The following is a 22,982-nucleotide window of genomic DNA, read 5'->3' as shown; positions in this document are numbered from 1 at the left end:
CTATAAAACTGGCATGGAGGTTGTTTTCTGTTCAGGTAAAGCAAATCTTCTTTCACTGCAAAGTAATAAATGCATTAATAAATAAGTGAATGAATAAAGGAAGGGAGAATGGAATGAATGAACGAACGAACGAACGAACGAATGAATGGATCGATGAATGGATGGATGGATGAATGAATGAATGAATGAATGAATGAATGAATGAATGAATGAATGAATGAATGATGGATGGATGGAATGAATGATTAATTGATTGATTGAACGAACGAATGAACGAACTAACGAACGAACGAACGATGGATGGATGGATGGAAGGAAGGATTGATTGATTGATTGATTGATTGATTGATTGATTGATTGATTGATTGATTGATTGGATGGATGGATGGATGGATGGATGGATGGATGGATGGATGGATGGATGAATGAATGAATGAATAGTAAAACAAGTTAGTTAACTCATCAGAGCTAGAACTGAGAAGCTTCTATGTTGCACAAAGCTACTGGAGTATCAAATATCAAGAATGAATAAAAATATCAAATATCAATATCATTCTTAATTCTCATGACTTCAGGGGTTGAATAAGCATTGATATCACAAGGAAAAAAATGATGCTGATCATTGTTACTGTAGGACTAAAAGGGTTTAAGGGAAATGTGAAGCAGTTTCTTGTACAAGGAGTCAGCACAAAGTCAGACTAGTGCTCAAATGTTCAAAGTCTATCATGCTAAACATTTAACCTCTTGGTCTCCAAATGGGGACATGAAAGCTAAAGGGGAAAAGCATACCTTATGTGCAGAGATGGAGAAACCCATTTTAATGATGAAGGCTTTGCTGGATGACTAAATGGACAGTTTGTTTTGGTACAGCTAAGTCCAAAACGACAAGGCTATAAAACAAGAAAAACAATGGTCAACAATGGTGCCTTGGGAACTACCTTTACACTCCAACACAACGGAAATTAAATTATATTGTGAAGTTCCAGAAAAAATCCACACCCACCACATGGAAGTTCACTGGAAATTTCTAGGGGGAGGGGAGTCTTAGCCTGCATAGCAAGCATTTCCGTGGGGTTTTCAGCGTTCTCTGAAGTTAGGTTGCGTGGGAAATGGGGCGAGAGCAAAACAAAGATGTGAGTTTTGCTCTCGCCCCATTTCCAGCGCATCCGAGATTCGGAAATCGTCTCTGAAGCTCTGAAAACGCCACAGAAACACTTGCTACGCAGCCTAGGGGGGTCTTAAAAGCCAAAATTTTAGAAAGTATGAAGCTAAACTGGAATTTCCTGGGGGGATGAGGGTGCAAAACAAAAAAACCTTCCATGGGGGGGAGTATATGGATATTTTCTGGAACTGCACATTAGGCAATACAACAACCTTAGGTGCAACAATCATGCAAATACATTGTACAATGCACTGATCTTTTAGATGCAAAACTCATGCAAATACATTGCACAATACACTGATCTTTTAGAGATAAGACATAAGAAATAATTTTGGACAAATATATTTCATTCAATATTTTGAAAATAACACCACAATAATAAAAAAAATGTATTTGTTACAAAGAACACCCTCTTCACATTGATTATACAGTACACTCCAGCATTTCTGAAGTTTGCTGAAAACTTTTACAGCTCGGTTTACAGCAATCCAACTAGTCAATCAAATTATCTTTGTTCCATACTGCAATAGTTTTTTGAGAGAAACCCAAGTGACACTTTGTTGTTATCTTTTGAACTACATATAGTGGTGAATATAAACATATAAAGCACAAATTAATATGGAAACCATATTTCAAGATCAACAAAATTGCTCTACCGCAAGTCTATTACTGTGCAGTTCCAGAAAAAAATCCATACCCACCCCATGGAAGGTCACTGGAAATTCCTAGGGGGAAAGGGGTCTTAAAAGTCAAAATTTTAGAAGCAAAGTATGAAGCCAAACTGGAATTTCCTGGGGGGGGGCGGGGGGTGCAAAACAAAAAACCTTCTGTGGGGGGAGTGTGGATATTTTCTGGAACTGCACTTTACGTGTGAAAAGTCCAGAAGCCTTGATTTTGTTTTAGAATAGTATCACTCTCGCAGCTAGTACTGTACCTTGGGTTGTGGATGATAGAATGGACAGTCAGCTTTGGTACAGGATGGGTAAAACTTGCAAGGGACGGGTGGTATACTGGGTTTAGGAGGTATGAGGACACTTGGAGATGGAAACATGAAGCCTGGTGAGGTTTAAAGACAAACGAAAATAAGGCACATGAAATTATTTGGCAAAACAAAACATGGTAATACATCTTCGTTGAGAAATGAGAATATTAAATTCACTTGTTGGTCAGGGTGACAGGTATCAAATTAATAAATAGCATCTTAAAAACACTGAATGTTAATTTTTGGTGTTCTTGAGTAACTGTCAGCCAGAAACAATTCACTATTTACATCAAATTAAACAGTCGTTTTTGCTTCAAGATTCCTGTTTGCATATATGCTAAAGAATCATCCTTGATAAAATTAGACTTAAACTTTAAGATACAGAAATTTAATACTAGCAGTTACACACTTAAAGCTCCAAATCCTGAAATTTGTCAACGTGTTTAAAGAGTTGAAATTTTGCTTATGACAAGTGAACTACCATAAACCAAGGCAAGCATGACGAAAAACAACAACATACCCTAAAACAAAAACCTGAGGAAACTATATAACCGACAGTAAGGTGAAGGTATATGTCAATCTTCATACCTGATATTGGAGTTGGTAGAGGAGATGTTTGTTGTTTGTTTTTTAGTTTGTGCATATATGGACAGGCTGAATTAGTACACCTAAAATATACAAAAATAAAGAATTCAGATAATTATGTTATTTAAAGAGTAGGATGGAGCAACACAACTTCTGCATTTACAACTGAGCATTACCTTTGTAAGGTGAAAAAGATGGGCAATGGCAACAACTTTTTTTGTTAAAGTGGATTTTCACATGTATAATTTATAAACTAAAGGCTGCCATGATCAGTATCTTTGTTGGGAAACAGAAACGATAAAGGGGCCAACAAAAGAATTTGTTTTGTTTCTACTAAATGCACTTATAATAAAAATCTGCGGGGGATGCCAGATGTGCGTCCCAAGATCCATTGACCGACCCATCGACGACAAGTCCCATAAAATCTCGACTCAAATCAGTATTAGGAAGTGTTCTTCCTACGTCAAACGCAGTTAACAACTGTCCTGCAAAATCAAAATCAAGGGATATTCTGCAAAATTGAGGAGGATAATTGTTTTGTTATCCACACATTGATAACAAAGTACAGTTTTATGGCAGGAAAGCTGAGATGATCTTCCGAGGTCATTGCTTGTTTAAAGTGCTCTGCCATTTTTCTCCCAGACGCATGATCACAAAATTACGTATCACAGGATGTCTGTTTTGTACGAATGGCGAATATTCAGTGCACCATGACCATTGTTACAATGTGTTGAATAATAACATCTATTACTGGTACTTAAATTATACTACAATAGGTCAAGTACAATGAACAAGGAGGGAGGGGAGGGAAGGGGAAAAGAAGGGACTGGAAAGTGAACAGGGTGCACAATTCAGATTTCAATGCTTGTCCCTACCTTCCATCAAATTTACATGGAGGATGAATAAACCTACAGCTCTCTCCAAATCTACAGTTAGGGAATGATCTGAAAACAAAGATATAAACAAAATAATTTATTAAACTCTAGCATGTAATTTGTCCCAGAATGTGGAATAAGGCCATGCAGTCAGGGCTCAGCCCTTTAAGCCCTAATAGTGATCAGCATCAAATTTCTCCTTATAACATAAATACTTATTCAACCCCTGAGGTCATGAGAATTAAGGATATGATCACCGAAGGTGAATTTCCTTGATATTTGAATAACCTCTCCCCAATACTTTTATAAGAAAAGTATGGGGACAAGACAGGAGAATTTGTTCTTTGATATTAGGGGTCAAAGGGTTAAGCAAGGTTCATATAAATCACCTGCATGATATTGAAGGGTGGTAAAATGGACAGCTGTCTCCATTCTTGCAGTCTGGCCAAAACTTGCACTTGTCTGCCTCCTTGTTCTTTGTTGGTGATGTATCTTCTGTTTCATCTTCTTAACAAAAAATCAAAATGAATAAATACAATAAATTTATTAGTTAACCAAAATTTGGTATATTCAATAACTGAGGTTTCACTTTTAGTTGAAAGCTGAGTTAAAGACACTTCTTCTGTGTTGCACTGTAAGTTAATTTAGATACACTGTAGGTTGGAGTTAATCTATAGGTAGCTACGTACTACAGTAACAAATTGCATGATGTCCAGGAAAGGGAATAGAGACCCCAGTGGCAATAAGACAGCAACGAGAACATCAGAAAACACTAGTTTGTCTTACATGTCATTCCCAACACACTCTAAGCTGTGTATGTGTGTAATACACTCTGGAACATTTTCTTTGCTGTTCTTGACAAAGCAATGTGAAATGACCAAATTAAAAGTCTTATGGAGAATGTGAACACATGAAATGAGTTGGAATTATTGAGAGAAGTTATTGAGAGAAAATGCATTTATTTAAGTTTTAGTTTACATTCTTGTTGGGCCATTGCATAATTGTCATCTCTGCTTAAGATCTTCAATATCTTACACACGTCTGGGGTCTTTGAATGGGATAAAGGTCATGTGATGCATGAGACCAATTCAACAGGTACATCCTTTTCCACCCCAAACATGGCAAACGTAAGCCTGGTCACCCAAAGCTGATGTTACATCTGTTCAGTACATTGCCAGCGTAATCAGCCAGGCATACCCACCAACGCCAGAAGAGATTTGAAGCATGCATTATGGTACAACACCAGAAGGCATGGAGAAAGCTTGTGACTGACTGCAGTGCAGTTGGCTGATGATGATGATGATGATGATGATGATGATGATGATGATGATGATGATGATGATGATGATGATGATGCATGAGACAGGCAGTTTTTTACTCAAACTCACCTTCAACATCCAAATCAAATGTAATCTGTTTTATGACTGGTTTTTCAGGGGTGCTCATCTCTGCTGCTGCTGCTGGTTCACCCTTTTCTCTCACATCAGACGTATCAATATCTTCATAATCGTCCACCTCTGTTTTCTTTTTCGATCTCCTCTTTTTCTTTTCCTTTTTAACTTGGTCGTCATATTTATCTTCCATGTCGCTGTCTGCACCATCCAGTGTTACGATGAATTTAGGGCTTGACGGCTTATCCCTGAAGCATAGAATAGCAAGTGTAAAAACTGCAAATTCATCCTCACCTTACTTCCTTAGCAAGACAATCAAAGGTGTTCATTATTATTGTAAGGTCCTAAATATTTGCAGTAGATTTTTATTTTACCACCACTTAAACCACACACAAGGTAAGTTGACTCAAGTAATTTTTCAGTAAGTGACACAGGTATACTCAGGAAAAGAAAATCTGAATTCTCCAAACAGGAGTCAAACCTACAATCTTCTGATTACTAGTTCAGATGCTCTACCACTGAACTACAGGAAATTAATAGGGGCTACACTATTAAACTGGATTCATGATATAAACATCAAGCTATTGTACATTACGCTAGCGTTTCTTTCTTAGCATATTAAATATGCTAAGAAAGAAACGCTAGCATAATGCTTTTGCCTTGGTATAAATTTTATACCAAGGCAAAAGCATTAAGAATAATGCTAGCAATATACTGACGTTTTTCTAATGACTGTTTCAGATCAGAAATAAAAACTAAAACTGGCCAGTTTTTAGAGAAACTGTTTCCTCGGTAATTTCTAGGAAATGTTACTGGGCAGTCGTGCTCAGCAGCAATGCTAGTCCTGACCTATAGAAGACTGGGGATCAAACTTACAAGCTAGTTATACAACTACTGTAGTTATAATCAAAGATTAGAGAGTGTATTCGATACATGTCACTAGGCTCTCTCTCCTTTGCCAAGTTGGTTTTGATGTCATCCACTCCTGCAAAATCTGCAGGGGATGCCAGATACGCATCCCAAGATCCATTCATTCAATCAATGTTGTCCCATACAATCTCGACAATCCATATTAGGAGTGTGTTCTTTCTATGTCGAACGCAATAACCTACAAGCTTTTAAGTGAAATGTTCATTCCAAAGTACAAACTTGTTAAACATTGTTGTTGCAGTACTCTTATATGTTTGAGTGTGTAGCTAAAAACCCTTTCATGTTTCCCTTAATGTTACCAACAACAGTCCTAACCAGGTCTACAATCAACCAGACAATCACTCTTTACCAACTTATGTCTGCTAGAAAATAAATTGACTTTCAGTAATAAGGAGTCATAATCCTTACTGGAAGGCCACCAATCCTGCAGTACCACACTGTACATACTTTTTAGACTTAACAGCTCGTCGTTTTTTCCTCTTCTTTCTCCTCTCTTCATCCGAGTCTTCACCTCCAGCCTGGCTGTCGGCAAAGGCGACAATTCTGGTATCACCTGACACAGGTTCTGTAGCATACTCCAGTGTGTCTGTCTCGGACACATGAAGCTCAATAACTGGTTCCTAGAATTGTGACAACAGAAATTATTACGTTAAAAAAAGTGATGTTATGTTTTAAGCCTGGTGAGTAAATAATAGATATATTTTTCAGGCAGTGATACAGGTGTACTTGGAAAAAGAAAATCCAAGTTCTCCAAACAGGAGTCCAACCTATGACCTTCTGATTACTAGACATAAGTTCAGATGCTCTACTACTGAGCTAAAGGAGTCTTGTGGGAACTAACCCATGTGACAGCCATACTGCGTACTGCATACAGAATGAAGATTCACATTTTGGTACAGAACTCCCATTGACAGTGAACAGGGGGAAAACAGAGACTGACACCCAACTAAGGATTCACAAAATTACGTTTTAACACCTTTCTAGCAGCTTCCATTTTACAAGCCAGTCTGAGTGCTCTCATAAATTAAAGGACAATGGGGTTAATTTCTTAAGAAACTGCGGTGCTGCATCGGTGGGGAGTAGAAACAAATGTTTGGTTTATCAACAGAGTTGATAACTATAAAGGTAAATTGGCCACCATACAGAGATTTGAGTGCTGATGTTTCAAGCATCAGCTCTTTGTCAGAACGCATCCCTACGGTGGCCACTTTACCTCAGTTTAGTTATCAACTCTGTTGATAAACCAAACATTTGTCTCCTTAAAAAACACTTGCCTCTGGTTCCTGTGCATTTTCTACTTCCTTATGTTCCTCCTCAGCAAGTTTATTATCACTTTTGTCGTCATCATCCTCTTGGATATTTTCTTGCACCTCTGTTGTTTCTCCTTCCATTTCCCTGTCACTATCCACCCTTCCCTCATCTTCCTCTTCAGCAGTGACTTCTTGCTGTTTCAATTGTAAAAACTGTTTTTGTAGCTCTCTGTGTTGTTGTAATAACAGTTCTTTCTGTTGTTGTTTTTCCTCGTAGCTGTGAGATCTGATTGGGGATGGTGGTGAGGTAGGGTCGTATTTCAGATTGGGTGAAATGACTGGTTTATTGACAGAATGGTGTGCAGCTGCCACAGCCTTCTTTAGGAGATTGCCGGAGGCTTGCTTGGAAACAGGAAGAGTTGGCCTACATTGGTAAACAAGCAAGAGAAGTTTCAGCATCATGTGCAATTATCTAAAATTATTATTTCAGAGCAGCTGATGTGCGGATGCAAAAAGTATTTTCAATTACCAGCCACATTAAGGAATATCAGTCTGGGATCAAATGCCTAAAAGTATCAGACCCAACAGACATGTGGAAGTAAAACCAGCTTCTTCCACAATGCTGTTTATTATGCTGTACAAGGTGGTTCTAAACATTCGAGTCTGTGGATAAAAAATCCGACAGTGTGACCATTCAAATGAAAGCTACTGAGCAGTACTTTCCTGTGGTGCTGTTTATTATGCTGTACAAGGTGGTTCTAACTTTTGAGTCTGTGGATGAAATCCTAAAGTGTGACCATTCAAATGAAAGCTACTGAGCAGTACTTTCCTATGGTGCTGTTTATTATGCTGTACAAGGTGGTCCGAAATTTTGAGTCTGTGGATGAAATCCTAAAGTGTGACCATTCAAATGAAAGCTACTGAGCAGTACTTCCCTGTGGTGCTGATTATTATGCTCTACAAGGTGGTTTTACAAAATGTAACTTTTGATTCTGTTGATGGATTCCTAAAGTGTGATCATTCAAATGAAGCTGTTGAGCAGTACTTTCCTGTGGTACTGCTTGTTAAGTTGTAAAAGGTGATTGTAGCTGCTGAGTCTTCTTCCACAACGCTGTTTATTCTGCTTTACATTTGGTGGTTCTAACTTTTTCAGTCAGTGAATGAATTGCTTAAGTGTGACCATTCAAATAAAAGCTATAATGATGTACTGAGCAGTAATTTGCCATGATATTGTTTATTAACTACTGCATGTTGATTCTCTTTGAGACTGTGGATGGACTCCTAACATTCAATTGAAGCTGATGAGCTGTACTTTCTTCTGTTGCCTTAATTTCTCAACATCACCAGCTTGCTCCATAATCTAAATTGATAGGAGCAACTGAAAATACACTGTAAAATGTCTTACTTTCTCTCCTTCACTTTCACGACACTGTGAAGATGGGATGTTCTAGAATCCTCTTCATCTGATGATGAGTGCTTTCTTTTTCTTGTTGAGCCTCTCGATGACAAGCCAACAGTTTTAACAATATTACTGATTACCTTTTGTTCTGTAAAACAAAAACAAAAAATTGTGTTGGTGGCCAGTTAAATTTCCCACAAGCAGGCACCTTTTGAATAAGGGTATTGGTCTGAACAGGATTTTGCCAGTTCTGCTGATTTTTCCCCATGACTCCCTGCGATACCGTAAACAGAATGATTGGCACTAAAAGGATGAACGAGGAATTAAACAATCTCTCCTTGGGCACTGGTCAAGGAGTCTAAACAACATCCTTAGCCGTGCCTGGGTACAGGACCCTGCAATGGTAGGGTACCTACTCTGAACAGCCTATGAGTTAAATGGAGAGGTGGAAGATGAGTTTGGGGGGGGGGGGGGGAGGAGAGGGAGGAAGGGGGATTTCAAAAGTCAATACAGAGTGTCACATGGGATGTTCATTCAGTAACATACTTTCTGTCTTTTCAGAAGACTTGTTAGTTACATTTTCCCTTGTATCTGTTCTTTGAGGACTTCGCCGTCTGAACTTTGATGACGTTTTCAATGCAGGATCTTTTTCCTCTTTGCTTTTAACAGATTCTGTTTTTACTGTTTCTGGTGGTTTCGATCCTTCTGTCAACAATTCTGTCTGTTCTGTAGTTTCTGCAAAAAATAAAATAAATACAATGAAGAATTAGGTTGGTGGCATGGGTGAAAACCAGCCAGTGAAATTCATGTTCATTCCTCACTAAAGAAAAGTCAAGGTCTCTACAACAAATGTCCCGATCCTTAGCCAAAAACACAGAACACTATGATAGTACATTAGTGCACTCTGCATTTGAACCCCTAATGAAAATCTTTAGTACAACCTATGCTTGGGGCAAAAAAAGTCACCACTGTCTAGCAGTAAATATGACCCTTGGGCTATGAATTTAAGGTTCAAGGTTCATTTTTTTTTCACACTATTTACATAAAATTAACATAGAAAGAAAAGTATAGTTACAACAGATGATTACAAGATAAAATAATTACAGTACAGATTATAAAATATGTGTGGTGGTCAAAGTAGCAAAGGCTTTCTAGTTTCTATCCAAGAGAGTTACATGTAGCTGTCGTAGGTTAAAATGATTTCAACCTAGGTTGATTTGTATTTTCCTTTGTTTCAGATGTAAATTACCCAACCTTAACAAAGGAAAATACAAATCAACCTAGGTTGAAATCATTTTAACCTGGGATTCATTTTAACCTACAACATAGCCATTACTGATGCTTTCCTGAGAAATGAATTTTTTGAGCTTATGTACATGTAGTATCCCTTGACATTTTATTAGTTTGTACACATTAGCTCCACACAATTTCTGCCAAAAATCAAGCTATTAATGACATTCAATGAACCCACTGCATGATAGAGGGAAACAGCATTACTTTTTAGAGTACTTAAGCAATAATTTTGATTTACCTTGTAAACTTGTGACATCTTGAAGCTTCTGTATAATATTTACAAGCCTACAAGCAGTTAGCAAAAGAATACAAGACAGTTATAACAATAAAGTTTAATTGCTTCGTGTTTCACACTGATGTCACAATTTGAAATTGTACTTCAACTGTTGACAAGAAAACTGTGTGCATCAAGAATATTCCTAGAATGTTGTGTTGCACCCAATAAGAATTAAGCTTCCTATGGTGACCAACCAGAATTCCTCCTCACCATATTACTACTTGATTAAACTTAACCCTTTCACTCTCATGATCTGAATGTCAATTCTCCTGACTTACTGACAAACATTTCTTTTTAAAGTTAGTTCACAGAATTTGGTGTTACATCAAACAATGTCACCTAGTTGATGATTTTCTTTACTCTCATCACCTGTCTGGTTGAGAATGTATTGATAACGTAAGGAGAAATTACATATTGATCACTCCTGGGAGTGAAATGGTTAAAGGTCATAAGAACAATGAATATGAAGGGGTGCCTGGAAAAAAGCCCAACGTGACATCTGATAAATTGCTAGATTCTATTTCCAAATTGCCTTGTTTTCGCTTGTGAAACAAAAGGAGAATTTGATTTTACATCAAAAGTCACTTAGGGCCTTATTCCGCACACCCCTTCATATGGTCACCATATAGACAAAATGTCTTGATGTTTGAAAAAATTCTCTCAAAACATGTCATAAGAAATATGTATCAGACAGTGGGGTGAATTCACATTTTGATATTGGGCTTTCAGGTAACAATAATTGTTCCATGACTAATGGAAGCTATTCTACATGTACATGAAATTAATACATCACTAGTCTAGTGCACACTGTACATTGTACTGTCAGAAGCTACATATCTTAGAACTGTGCCTTTGACAATGCCTTGTGTCTGAGAAAAATCACTTAAATTACAGTGTAATGACAATGCTATCTTGCCATGTATGAATAAGTGTTCTCACTCACCAATCTGTAAACAATCCTGTGTTTGTTCCCAGAAATAAAACCAGATCTTCTGTCATCTGTTCTTTGCTTCTCTTGTTTGCCAGCATAACCATAATATAGTCTGGAAGCTCATCATCTTTGAGAATAAAACATAAATAATAAGTTAAGTCTGACAATAATGATTCAATCCACAGCTGTGAGACATAGTTGGGAAATAAATGATTAAGTTTGAGCTACATGTATCATTTCAAACCACCATGACTAATACCTTTCATGAAAACAAGCTGCCAAAAACATGTGCAAATTTGTTCATCAAATACAGTGCATTGATGTAACAGCAACAGCAGTTGACATGAAAATTGAATTGTAAGCCTACAAACACTTCATTTATGAAAATACTACATTGCCAAAGCCAGCACCCTAAATTTAGGTTCTACTGAGACAGAAATTACAAATTATTCTCTGTTCTCTGAAAGCTCCAAATGAACGAGAAAAGGTTAAAATACTGACACCTTAAATTTAAAATTTGGGAAAGACATTATTGTGGTAGTGTCAAACTTTATTTGGCTAAAGGACGAGTTTCTGAGTTGTTTTCCTTGGATAACCAAGTTCATAACCTGGATTAAACACACATTATATAATGCAAGGCTCAAATGATTTTACACAAAGTTCAGCAATAAAATAATGCAGGACTGTTTCTCGCTTACCAACATATGATCCAAGCTCCTTTAATTTTGTCTTAATAGCACCCTGCAAAGTCAATATAGTTTCTTCAATTCACTTGAACTGCATTCTACATATTTCTTTATGCAACACAGTTTCAAAGCAATACAAACAAAGTACCACTCAAAGTAGGTTACCAGTTGCATCTTGTTTTGTGCACTACATGTATATGAATGACGTAGCACAGGAGTCACTGAAGCAAAATTTTTGGCATAAATTGTGAATGATTATTTGAAGGGATGTGCGGAATAAGGCTCTAAGTGACTTTTGATGTAAAATCCAATTCTCCTTTTGTTTCACATGTGAAAACAAGGCAATTTGGAAAGAGAATCTAGCAATTTATCAGACGTCACTTTGGGCCTTTTTCCAGGCACCCCTTCATTTCATCCTATATGAAACAAATTAACTCTGCACAGAGGCTCATCACGGCTCAACCTACGATGGCATAATCAGAGTTGATGATTGTGATATTTCAACTGCATTGCTAGTCTTCACCAGCTAATAGGGACACCTGATTAGGCCTCAGTGTTTATACCACAAAGATCAGCCGTGATAAGTGGATTTTGATTCTCGCTCTTATGGGAAGAACTGTCTCCGCTGCAGCCTGTAGCTGCACCAGTCTCCTGTAGTGTTTCTTGATCATTGGTATCCACAGGGTCAAACTCTAGAAATGTCGACAATAATGGAATACAAATTCCGGAAGTGTGGATACTGGTGATAAACACAGCAGGAGATTGGAACAGTTAGAGGCTGCAGAGGAGACATTTCCTCGCAGAACTGAAAGGATCAAAATCCACCAAACATGATTGGCATTCATGACATAAATGGTGAAGCATCATCAGCCAAGCTTATTTCTAGATGAGACTAGCAGCAAGATATACAACTTAGGTAACTACAGCTGTACATTGTGAGACAAACAACTATTTTATTTATTATTGACAGAAGGTATGTTGTTGGGTACTTTAGGATCAAAGAGTGTAGTGTGATTTCCATTATGTTAACTTCCCTTTGAACAATCGGGGACTGGTCTAAGAACTTCTCCCACGCGCAGTGAAAAGCAATTAATCTTTTGTGCAGTTCACTGTGGGCATGGTTCGGGAGGTAGTTGAAATGTATGTATGTATGTATGAAGCGTAATTAAAACTTATCACTAGATGAATTTGTTAAGCCACCTTTGAGTTATTCATAAATGTACTCTAACTAATGCCTCAAGTTATCCGCTCTTTGAACAGCTGAGGCCAAAGGTAACTATTGCTTATTTAAATATAATAATAGCAGGATTCTTTCAACGATCGAAGAATCAAAGGCCAAACAGATGTTTGTGTTCAATTATTTAGCTGACATGACAGCTAAACAATCCAAGTCCATTATCTCAATTTCAAGCAGAAAATAACAACGAAATTTAGTCAAGATTATTCAATACACTTACCCTTATCTTCTGACTTATTTCGTTGCCAATTTCCATGTCAAATTCCAACAAATACAACAAACATTCTCTTCATAAATCAGCGCTTTCCAAGTTAGATAGACAACTTTGCGTGGTCACATGGCTATTTTTTGGCGGTAAACAGCTGAGCTACTGCTTATTCTTTTTCCGTCGGGAAATTCCGTCAATAAATCGGAAGTATTCGGTTTCCGAACTTGGCGAACACCAATGCGCAAACAGCACTTTGTTCGTTGCAGGGGTTCGTTACTACAATGGCAGTTGGTATAAATTCTCTTCAGGATATATCTACGAATTTGTCGTCTTTATGGCCAATCTCCAGCTGCAAGAAAAGCTGATTTGCGATTTCAGTCTCTGGAGTGTACATGGTTAGTTTTGCTGCGAGGTAAACTAAAATTTCGAAAATGTTCAAGCGTTTGTTCAAGAAACGTAAACGAATCGATATCTCGGAACCTCAAAACTTCGAACACCGTTTTCACACTGGCTATGACAAGGAGACTGGCAAATTTCAAGGTCTTCCGCCTCAATGGGAAGCCTTGCTTGGTATACAGAGAGAAGCTCAAAAGCGGCCAAAGCCGATTGTCGATCCAGAAATAATCACGCAAGTTTCTCCTCTTCGAAAATCCCAGTGGAATTTAATGAACTCAGAGAAACCAGACGCCAGGGTTATTTCCGTCTCACGATCGAATTCTCTTCGAAATTCGTTTAAAGTAACTCCTGGCCCCAGACCCGGGACTAGAAAACGTGAAAGAACTTATCACGAAGTTGAAGAAGAAGTAGATTCTTCGTACGCCACGAACGGGAACGTTCCACGAGCGGACGTTTCCGCGGAAAACAACCCTCGTCGATTTTCGCATGGTTACGAACGCCCGCAAGCTGAAAGATACCACAATCAACACCAGAATATTCCAGTGATTCAGAGGGAAACATCTGCTAGTTCAGATTATGGCTCTGTGAGTACTGATTCCGGGGAGAACACAGGAGAAGATCCTCGAGGTTCTTCGAAGGCTCCCACAAAACTTATGTATTCTGATTCGCCCGTTACTCACGAACAATTTCGCAAAGCTCTGGAATTAGTTGTCACTTCCACTGGTCCGCCAGAAAACCTGGAAAATTTTATTAAAATTGGCGAAGGATCGACTGGAGTAGTTTGTTTGGCTCGAGATAGCAAAACAGGAAGGCAAGTAGCAGTAAAAAAGATGGATTTGAAAAAGCAACAGAGAAGAGAACTTTTGTTCAATGAGGTAAGATTAATATCGGAAAACTTAAGTGTCGATTGTCGACAAAAATGTTGAAAAAATATTATTTTGCATTGTTTTGGCAAGCTTTCCACATTTTTGCGGTCGGCATTTAAGCCCGTTTCAGGGCTTTAAATTAGCTTGTTCGTTGGATCTAAAATTCCGTCCAGAAATAATAATTTGTCACGCGAAATGAAATAAAATTTGATACCTTAGGTGCGAAAAGTCCGATCTTCTTAGGAGTTAAAAGGACAAAAGATAAAAATTCTTTGTAAACTAATAACTTATCACAAGTCGATATCTAAGTGATATCAGTATTGAATCCTTATCTGTATATAATTGTTTGCAGTTTGTAATTGAGAATCCCGCATTCCTGTTGATCAATAAAATGATGTTGCAGTATATTCGAAACAATTGATTTTCACTTACCATAATTGAATTTCTTCAATTTCACGGTCACGGGTTTTCTGTTGTTACTCATAGGCAAACATATCTTCGTTACCAACCAGCTTGCTGCTTTGCTAATTGGGTTTATACTAATTCGGGCTGGGGATTGTAAAAGGGTTTCAATTAAGATAATCAGATTAACAGAATCTGATATTTTTCCAATAGTAAAAATAGTGTGTAACTGATAAGCAATGTTTTAAAGAAATAGAACTTTTAAATTATAGGAAATACTGTGAATGCAACAGCAAATTGCTTATATTGTCCGTGAAAACATCTACATCTAAATCACATTTAGGCTTAATTTTACCTGACAGTAAAATTAATTAGATGATAGTGGAACCTTGCTTCATGAACACCTGTTAATGTTACTGTTCCGTTTAGAGTATCCAGACACAGCAAGCTTTAATAAAATGTAAAGTGATAAACTAAAGTAAGGACTACTGGACGCATTTTTTGCTAATTTGGGGGACATCACTCGAAGGTCAAGAATTTAAAGCAGGATTTGAACCTATGTTGGAATTTCCATGGGGGTAAAGAGTCCTTGAAAAAAATCCCCTCCGTGTAGGAGTTATGAATATTTTCTGGAATTAGACAATGTTTCTGCTTTTATTCTGTGATTATCATCAGCCTAGCAATCTGCCAGGCTCGGAAACAAACTCAACAAGTTAAACTACATTCGCTGTTGTCCTGTTTAGGTGGTGATCATGAGAGATTACCCACATCCTAATATAGTGGAGATGTTTGGTAGTTATCTTGTTGGAGATGAACTTTGGGTTGTTATGGAATTCCTTGAAGGAGGCTCTTTAACAGATATCATCACTCACACAAGGTGAGCAAGCTATTTTAACCCCCTCCCCCCCCCTTCCCCTCATAATCCAATCTTTGTCCTTGTTATAGAGATGTAACTTTTGTATTGGTAGATGAATAACAGACATGGCAACCTCTGGAAAATATGAAATTTGGACATTTTGGTGCTAGTGTTCTTACACATCCTCCTCTTAAAAAAAAAAAGGCGTAAATGGACCCCCCACCCCCCCCCCACCCCCCAAAAAAAGAGAGAAGTGTGCCCCCACTTCCTGGAAAAACGACCTGTTTGAGGTTGTTTCTATGCAAATGTCTCCAACAGGTTGGATGAAGATGCACAAAAATGCACCAACGAATGCAAACATGGTATCTACCTTGGTGCCCTTCTATTCACCATTAAGAACCCTCCCACCACAACGATTAACGAAAACTCTGTACTTAGTAACTTTGTTTGAGAAACCTACTACTGTACCTTTCAGTAACATGCGGACTCTTAAGTTCAAGATTTAACCAACCGTTATGCTTTTCAGCGCCGTCAATCACTGCAGCCTCTCAGAAAATAAAAACGGTTGGCTCGACGGGGTCAAAAGGTCACGTTCATGCGCTGTGATTGGCAGATTTCGATCCAGTTTGTCAGTCTCTTTATTTTTGCAGCCAGCCTGTTGTCGCCGTAATTATGATTGACAGCAGTAAAACACGCAAATTGTTACTTGAGGTTGATTTTCAGAGTCCATGTTACTGAAAGGCGCAGAAAAAATAGTCATGAAAATTTGATTTATCAACTTAGTTGCCAAAAGATCATTTCCGAGTTGCTTTGAACCTCATTTTGAAAGCAATCAAAAACATCATGGAAATGGCCTATTTCCTATCAACTCAGTTGATAAAGCCACTTCATTCCACTCTCCCATTGACACAGCACCAAAGTTTCTTTTAATTAGAAACTCCAAAAAGTAGGCCTCTTTGAAAACACTTTATTTCAATCCCATAGCTTTATGTATGCATATATCCTAAAGTTGAATATTTTTTCATAGCCTATCAGAGGAGCAGGTTTCCTGTGTGTGCCGTGCAGTGCTCAAAGCCTTAACGTTTCTTCACCCACAAGGAGTCATCCACAGGGACATCAAGAGTGACAGTATCCTTCTTACTACAAATGGACAGGTTTGTGATTAATGGATTCAGAAGCTGACATACACAGGAACATGATGCAGACAAACTTAAAAGGGACAGCACAAATTCCTTCTTCAGCTAAACAAAGGAATCCGTTGGAGGGAATTACCCTTCCTCGCCCCTCATCAACTCACTGGTTGTCTATGTTATCTATGTGAAGAGCATTTTGAATTCTTACCATCCTATAGTATCTCGAAAAGAATAAAATGCTTTTGAAAGGAATAAAAATCAAGACTATTTCATCTATATCTAATACGTCAGATAAGTAACTTATATAATGTCAGTAACACGGGGAGTGCTTGTGCAATCTCCTGAGCCAGAGGCTCATGACAATAAATCAAACTGGAATTTGATGTCAGTCTGTTTTTCTCAAAGGCACAGCAGTCCTTGAACAACAATTTATCCATTTGAAACTCGTTCATAATATTTGAGGAATTGTTTTGATTTTCAATGCGTTTCTTCCCACCAGGTGAAGTTGTCTGACTTTGGTTTTTGTGCCCAAGTGACAGAGGAAATGCCGAGGAGAAAGTCACTTGTAGGGACTCCATACTGGATGGCACCAGAAGTTATATCTAGAAACCCTTATGGTACAGAGGTGAGGAGACAAAGTAAAACAAGGGCAGCAGTGCTGGTATTTTAACTCCTAATCACTCCATACCACAGAAACTTGGGTTTGCTAAATATAAATAAATAAATAAAAGTCTTTATTTCTTCACGAGATAAAAAATACATATCTTATGTCACACTGGCAGTTGAGTATTTGAGTAAAAAGTACCTACATAGCCAAATTGTATTTAAAAATTAGTCGATTAACGTAAGAGTTCTTGAATCTATCTGTATTAACTTTCGGATACTGACTTGTTTGATTCCTTAAATTGTAAGTCGATACTTTCTTCTTGGGTAATAGTCCCCTTAGAGGGTGTCGGTCTATGCCAGATACCTGCTGGCAATGTGGGTCACTGGCAGTGAAAATTAACATATCAATTAATTTTTTAAAATTGCCCTATTGCTACTTTGTAGCATGTAACTGATTTATAGATAAAATAAAAATTATTATTTATTACATGTGATAACATACAGTAATACATTATTTATTTCTTTATTATTTATTGATTAATTAATTTGTTCCCTTCCTAACAACAGGCTGATATTTGGTCCCTTGGAATCATGGTGCTTGAAATGATAGATGGGGAGCCACCTTACTTCAGTGAGCCTCCATTACAGGCCATGAGAAAACTGCGAGATATGGATCCACCAATCACAAGAAGCAATGAAGAGGTGAGAGGGTTGGGATTGGCTGAGATTAACCCTGTTCAAAAACGTAAAGAAACTGGGAAAAGGACTCCAAGTAGAAACCTACCAGTAACACCAAGGAAATACTGCTCAATAGCTTTAGGATTTCATCTTGACACTGAAAAGTTAGAACCAACTTGTACAGCATAATAAACAGCACCACAGGAAAGTACTGCTCAGAAGCTTTCATTTAAATGGTCACACTTTAGGATTTCATCCACAGACACAAAAGTTAGAACCACCTTGTACAGCATAATAAACAGCACCACAGGAAAATACTGTTCAGTAGCTTTCATTTGAATGGTCACACTTTAGGATTTCATCCACAGACTCATAACCTAGAACCACCTTGTACAGCATAATAAACAGCACCACAGGAAAGTACTGCTCAGTAGCTTTCATTTCAAGGATCATGTTTTAGGATTTCTTTCACAGACTGAAAAGTTAAAACCGATGAATCTCTTTACAGTGGCCAAACTCTGTTGATAAAACCAGTTAATAATAATAATAATAATAATAATAATAATAATAATAATAATAATAATAATAATAATAAAATCTTCATTACAAAACCTCAATTAAAATCCTATTTACAATCAACTTGCTGTTACAAAAAATCCAATCAATTCTTTGAAACACCATTCATTCACAAATTCTAAAAAAAGAAAAAAAGAAGTAACTTGACCTTACATAAAAGAAGAGGAAATAGATATAATTAATAATAAAAGTTCAAAATTCTATAAAGTAAAGAATTCCATTATGCAGAGATATTAAGATCATATAATTGAATCACACTAATGACGGCTAAACCAGTGTCCATAAAAAGCCCTAAGTATAATAATAATAATAATAATAATAATAATAATAATAATAATAATAATAATAATAATAATAATAATAATAATAATAATAATAATAAAAAGGTATTGGGCACATCCCACTAAGTCTTGATGCTCTTACAACTAAAGGCTGTTTTCTCTTTTTTTTTTTGTTCTCTTTTTCAGATGTCTCCTCGACTGTTGTCATTTTTGCAAAGGACCTTAGTGCGTGATCCAGCTCAAAGAGCCTCAGCATTTGAACTTCTGAATCATTCCTTCATTCGCAGCACATCAAATTCTTCATCCCTCACTGACATGATGAAAAGTTTCCGCCACAGTGTTTGTTAGCCAGCAACACCTGGCCACAAGAAATAATTTAAGCCATGTACAGGCAATACCAGTTGGATTCATGCAGACTTGCACTGGATGGTTGAATGGAGATGAAAGTGAACTCATACGTACATGGAATGTTAGATTGTGAGCAGTGTCATTGTTCTCCTAATATTTCTGTTTACCTGTAGTTCATAATTGCCTTGTTTTTACAATTGATTTTATGATCTTATAATTCTATTTGCATGTGTGAATCTGCAGAAAAAGGACAACTGCTTGCAGTCTAGCCTGCCTGAGTAAATGCCTTTCCCAGCTTTTGTTTCATGCACCCATCATGGGAAAAGGCATTTGCTCTTGCATGCTACTTGCAGTCTACAGTAGCTGAAATATCACATATTCCTTTAGATAAAAAGAGAAAATACAAATTGTTATAACCACATTACCAGCATCAACATGGATTCAGGTGCGAAATTATAACAAGATTGCATGGGCTTGCATGAGATTTGAACTTGATTTATTTAAATGCAAATCATTGAATAGTGGATGGCCATTGGCAGCTACGAGTGAGTGGCAGTTGCCAACCTTAGCTGACTTGGATCTTTATTTGACTAAGACTTCAACCCTTTAAGCTCTAATAGTGATCAGCATCAAATTTCTCCTTGTAGTATCAATGATTATTCAACCCTTGAGGTCACGAGAATTTAGGATATGATCACCCAAGGTGAATTTTCTCGATATTCTTATAACTTCTCCCCAGTACTTTTATAAGAAAAGTATGGGGACAAGATAAGAGAATTTGTCCATTGATATTAGGGGTTAAAGGGTTAAAACTGGTAGAGACAAGCCTAGCTGTCACCTTTTGTTACAAATTAACAATACTTTTACAATGTAGTATAGTAAGCAATCTCAAAAGGGGATTTTTCCCGTGTTTTAGCAATCTTATGTTTTATTTTACTGAGTAGGTAAAATAACATTATGATCACCAGTTACAAATGTTCAGAGTTTTGTAGGAGAGTGTTTTAAGAATTAAATAGGCGATAGCAAGAAAACTGAAAACACCAGGTAGTTTTTACATTACAACTGGTTAGGTTTTAGTGGCATCTTTATTATGAAAAATCAGCCAACAATATTATTATGTTTCAGCGAAAATTACCTGGAATATTTTATCACACCTTTCCACAACACACACACACACACACCTCTAAATCAACTAAGCATAGTTTTTTTAACACCATTAATTAGATATACAGTATGTTGACAACTAACAGACATTGAAAACAATATACCAACAAAGTGTATTGAAATCAAAAGTAATTGATCGATGGCATTGAAATTCAGTTCATGTTACTGAAAGGCTCAATCAATTTTGTTCTGCAGTATAAACGTTATTCATTGGACATTGTAATAATGGTTGTAGTCAAACCGTATGGAATAACCTGTGTGGCTATGAAAACAGCAAATTACCTTCTGAGAAACAATTTCAAAGCGATAATGCCATTAATTACCTTGACTTGAATAGTTCTGATTGGTTGAAATGAGTTTTGATTAGTAAGGAGGACCCAATGAAAAGTTCAAACCTGAGTATTGCCTCGGATTGGTCAAGTGTATTTGAATTAAATGACGAACCAATAAGAAGCAATACATCATATGCGATTGTTCCTCAGACTTTGTATCATAATTAAGCTATTGTATATTGGTCCTGCCTTATATGAAGTATTGAGTTAGTGACATCATTGTAAAAAAATTTAGGTCATGCTCAACATTATTCTTTGATTTGTACATGGTACATTGATACATTGATGCTAAATCTTTAACAAACTTCAACTGTGGAAATTTTAGTATAAAATACAAATGGAGCTCTCAACTGTACATGTGTTAAAAATCAGTATAGAAACAGTATAATGATGAAACAAAAGCTATCCTGGGGCCTCCTGGGGCGCTTTCCATTTAACCAAAATTTTCGATTGGAAATTTCGGGAATTTTTTTTGTCAAATGGAAAGGCTCTTTTTGCAGTTGTTTCAAACTTGCAATCTCATTGGCAAATCACAGAATGTACGTGGTGGTGCAATGATGGCGCAAGAAGACAACAATATTTAAATGGGAATTTGTCGCAAATTGAAAGGTAATTTCAGTTCCAACCGCTTGGAACGGTCGTGCGTTTGTTCCGGAAAATGTCCGTTTGATCTGCGCGTGCAATTTGCAGTTCAACCAGTTAAACCGAAAATTTTAGCTAAATGCATGGAAAGCACCCTAGGGCCCCAACTAAAATACTGAGTCGTCAGGGAGTTGGACCTATGAAAATTCATAACAAATAACTTAAATTAAGATTGTGCATTGGAGATTGTCAGAACAATTCCTGGCTTTAGCTTGGGGTTGCACTTTATCAGAGTATCATAGCATGGTCACTACCTCCTTGTGTGAAGTAAACGTTGTTGTATATAGAACTGAACTGACAGAAATCATGTCCTTATTTTCTCACATTAAAAAGTCTACCTTTTTAATACTTGTCATTGTTAATTCCATTGCTGTATGAATTCCTAAATGGGGCACCGTCACAGAGATTTTGCTGATGTTGATCAAAACTACTCAAATATTTGACAAAGAACTCCTTAGAGTACCGGGAGAAAAATGTGAAGTGATTTTCCTAAAGAAGGATAAACTATGGGTGCGTTTTTTGGGGAGAATCCAAAAACGGATTTGTGATCCCAAATCATGCGGATCATGGTGTATCAAAGGAACTGACAAATCCACTCTGGACAAGGATTCATCGGTTCCTTTGATGCACCATGATCTGAGATCACAAATCCGTTTCTGGATTCTCCCCAAAAAACGCACCCTATAATCATTTTTTAGCGATTTCTCCAGAATAAACAGGAAGAACCAAATTTTTCAAGGTGCAATCCATTTCCATCCTAGCCTTCCGCAGACAAAGATGATTTATTCTAGTTTCTGTGCATGAGTATGGTTACTGTTAAGAGAACTGGGTCATTATCTTACATGTAATATTCCCATTAATATGAATAACTTTTTTCGGTATTCAAAGTGACACTAAAATTGGTGACCCTGCCCCTTCAAATTATAGTTAAATTATCAGCAAACACCCACAAACAAAATCAAGCAAGCAATTGCAAGCACTAACTGTGGGTCCGGTTTACAGCGGATTGTTATTCTTTTTAATGACCAAAGTAATCAAACTGGTCAAATTTTACTAATCAAACAGTCCTTCCTCTCCCAGGAATAGTGAAGTCGACCAAGAATCCAGTCCGGCGCGCAAACTCACTGTTGCATAAAAACTTGATGCATAGGAAGAGTACAAATGAATGTTGTGCCGCTAGCACCGAGGGAAACAATGGATCAGAGAATTAAGTCAGCAGTGTATATTGTAGTGCTAAGTGAATCCATGAAAATCCTTCTGAGGGTTTGCCCTACAAAGGAAATGGGACCGCACGAGGCAAAGAAAAAAGTACTAAGTAAACCCATGAAAACCACAAGGGAACCTTCACTCCAACAACAAATTGACGGTGAATTGTCGGAAATAGTGTCTAAATTCTAAATTTTAGTTTAAATAGCAGAGGTGACATCCAAGTGTGCTAAAAATTAGATATGATTATCGCCTGTTTTCTATTTTAATTTCCCGGGCGCCGCCATTTT

General features: G+C 37.2%; 2 protein-coding genes across 3 annotated transcripts; one reads left to right on the top strand and one right to left on the bottom strand.

The window, feature by feature from the left end:
• On the bottom strand, nt 1-13,393 carry LOC146481662 (zinc finger CCCH domain-containing protein 14-like). 2 transcript variants are annotated; one of them, XM_085107739.1, is made up of 15 exons: nt 13,219-13,393; nt 11,774-11,816; nt 11,088-11,202; nt 10,106-10,152; nt 9,121-9,309; nt 8,581-8,722; nt 7,200-7,599; nt 6,373-6,545; nt 4,993-5,243; nt 3,994-4,111; nt 3,605-3,673; nt 2,733-2,812; nt 2,097-2,218; nt 790-890; nt 1-55 (listed from the first exon to the last, which is right to left on the bottom strand). In XM_085107739.1, exons 1-15 carry the CDS (start codon nt 13,252-13,254, stop codon nt 1-3), a joined length of 1,941 nt encoding a protein of 646 aa, XP_084963865.1. In that variant the 5' UTR covers nt 13,255-13,393. The 2 variants fall into 2 exon arrangements, with proteins under 2 accessions (XP_084963865.1, XP_084963866.1); XM_085107740.1 differs by having other exon boundaries at nt 3,994-4,108.
• A 78-nt stretch (nt 13,394-13,471) lies between these two features.
• Nucleotides 13,472-21,834, top strand: LOC146481661 (serine/threonine-protein kinase PAK 4-like). Its single transcript, XM_085107743.1, has 6 exons — nt 13,472-14,477; nt 15,614-15,747; nt 16,754-16,880; nt 17,359-17,484; nt 18,033-18,167; nt 19,187-21,834. The coding sequence occupies exons 1-6, from the start codon at nt 13,638-13,640 to the stop codon at nt 19,346-19,348; spliced, it is 1,524 nt and encodes a 507-aa protein (XP_084963869.1). The 5' UTR covers nt 13,472-13,637; the 3' UTR covers nt 19,349-21,834.
• The last annotated feature ends 1,148 nt before the right edge of the window (nt 21,835-22,982 follow it).

This window comes from Pavona decussata, unplaced genomic scaffold (assembly GCF_977016875.1).
Source record: "Pavona decussata unplaced genomic scaffold, jaPavDecu1.1 SCAFFOLD_48, whole genome shotgun sequence".
NCBI lineage: Eukaryota > Metazoa > Cnidaria > Anthozoa > Scleractinia > Agariciidae > Pavona > Pavona decussata.
The sequence above is the reverse complement of the archived record's forward strand: the minus strand, read 5'-3'. Positions and strand labels throughout refer to the sequence as shown.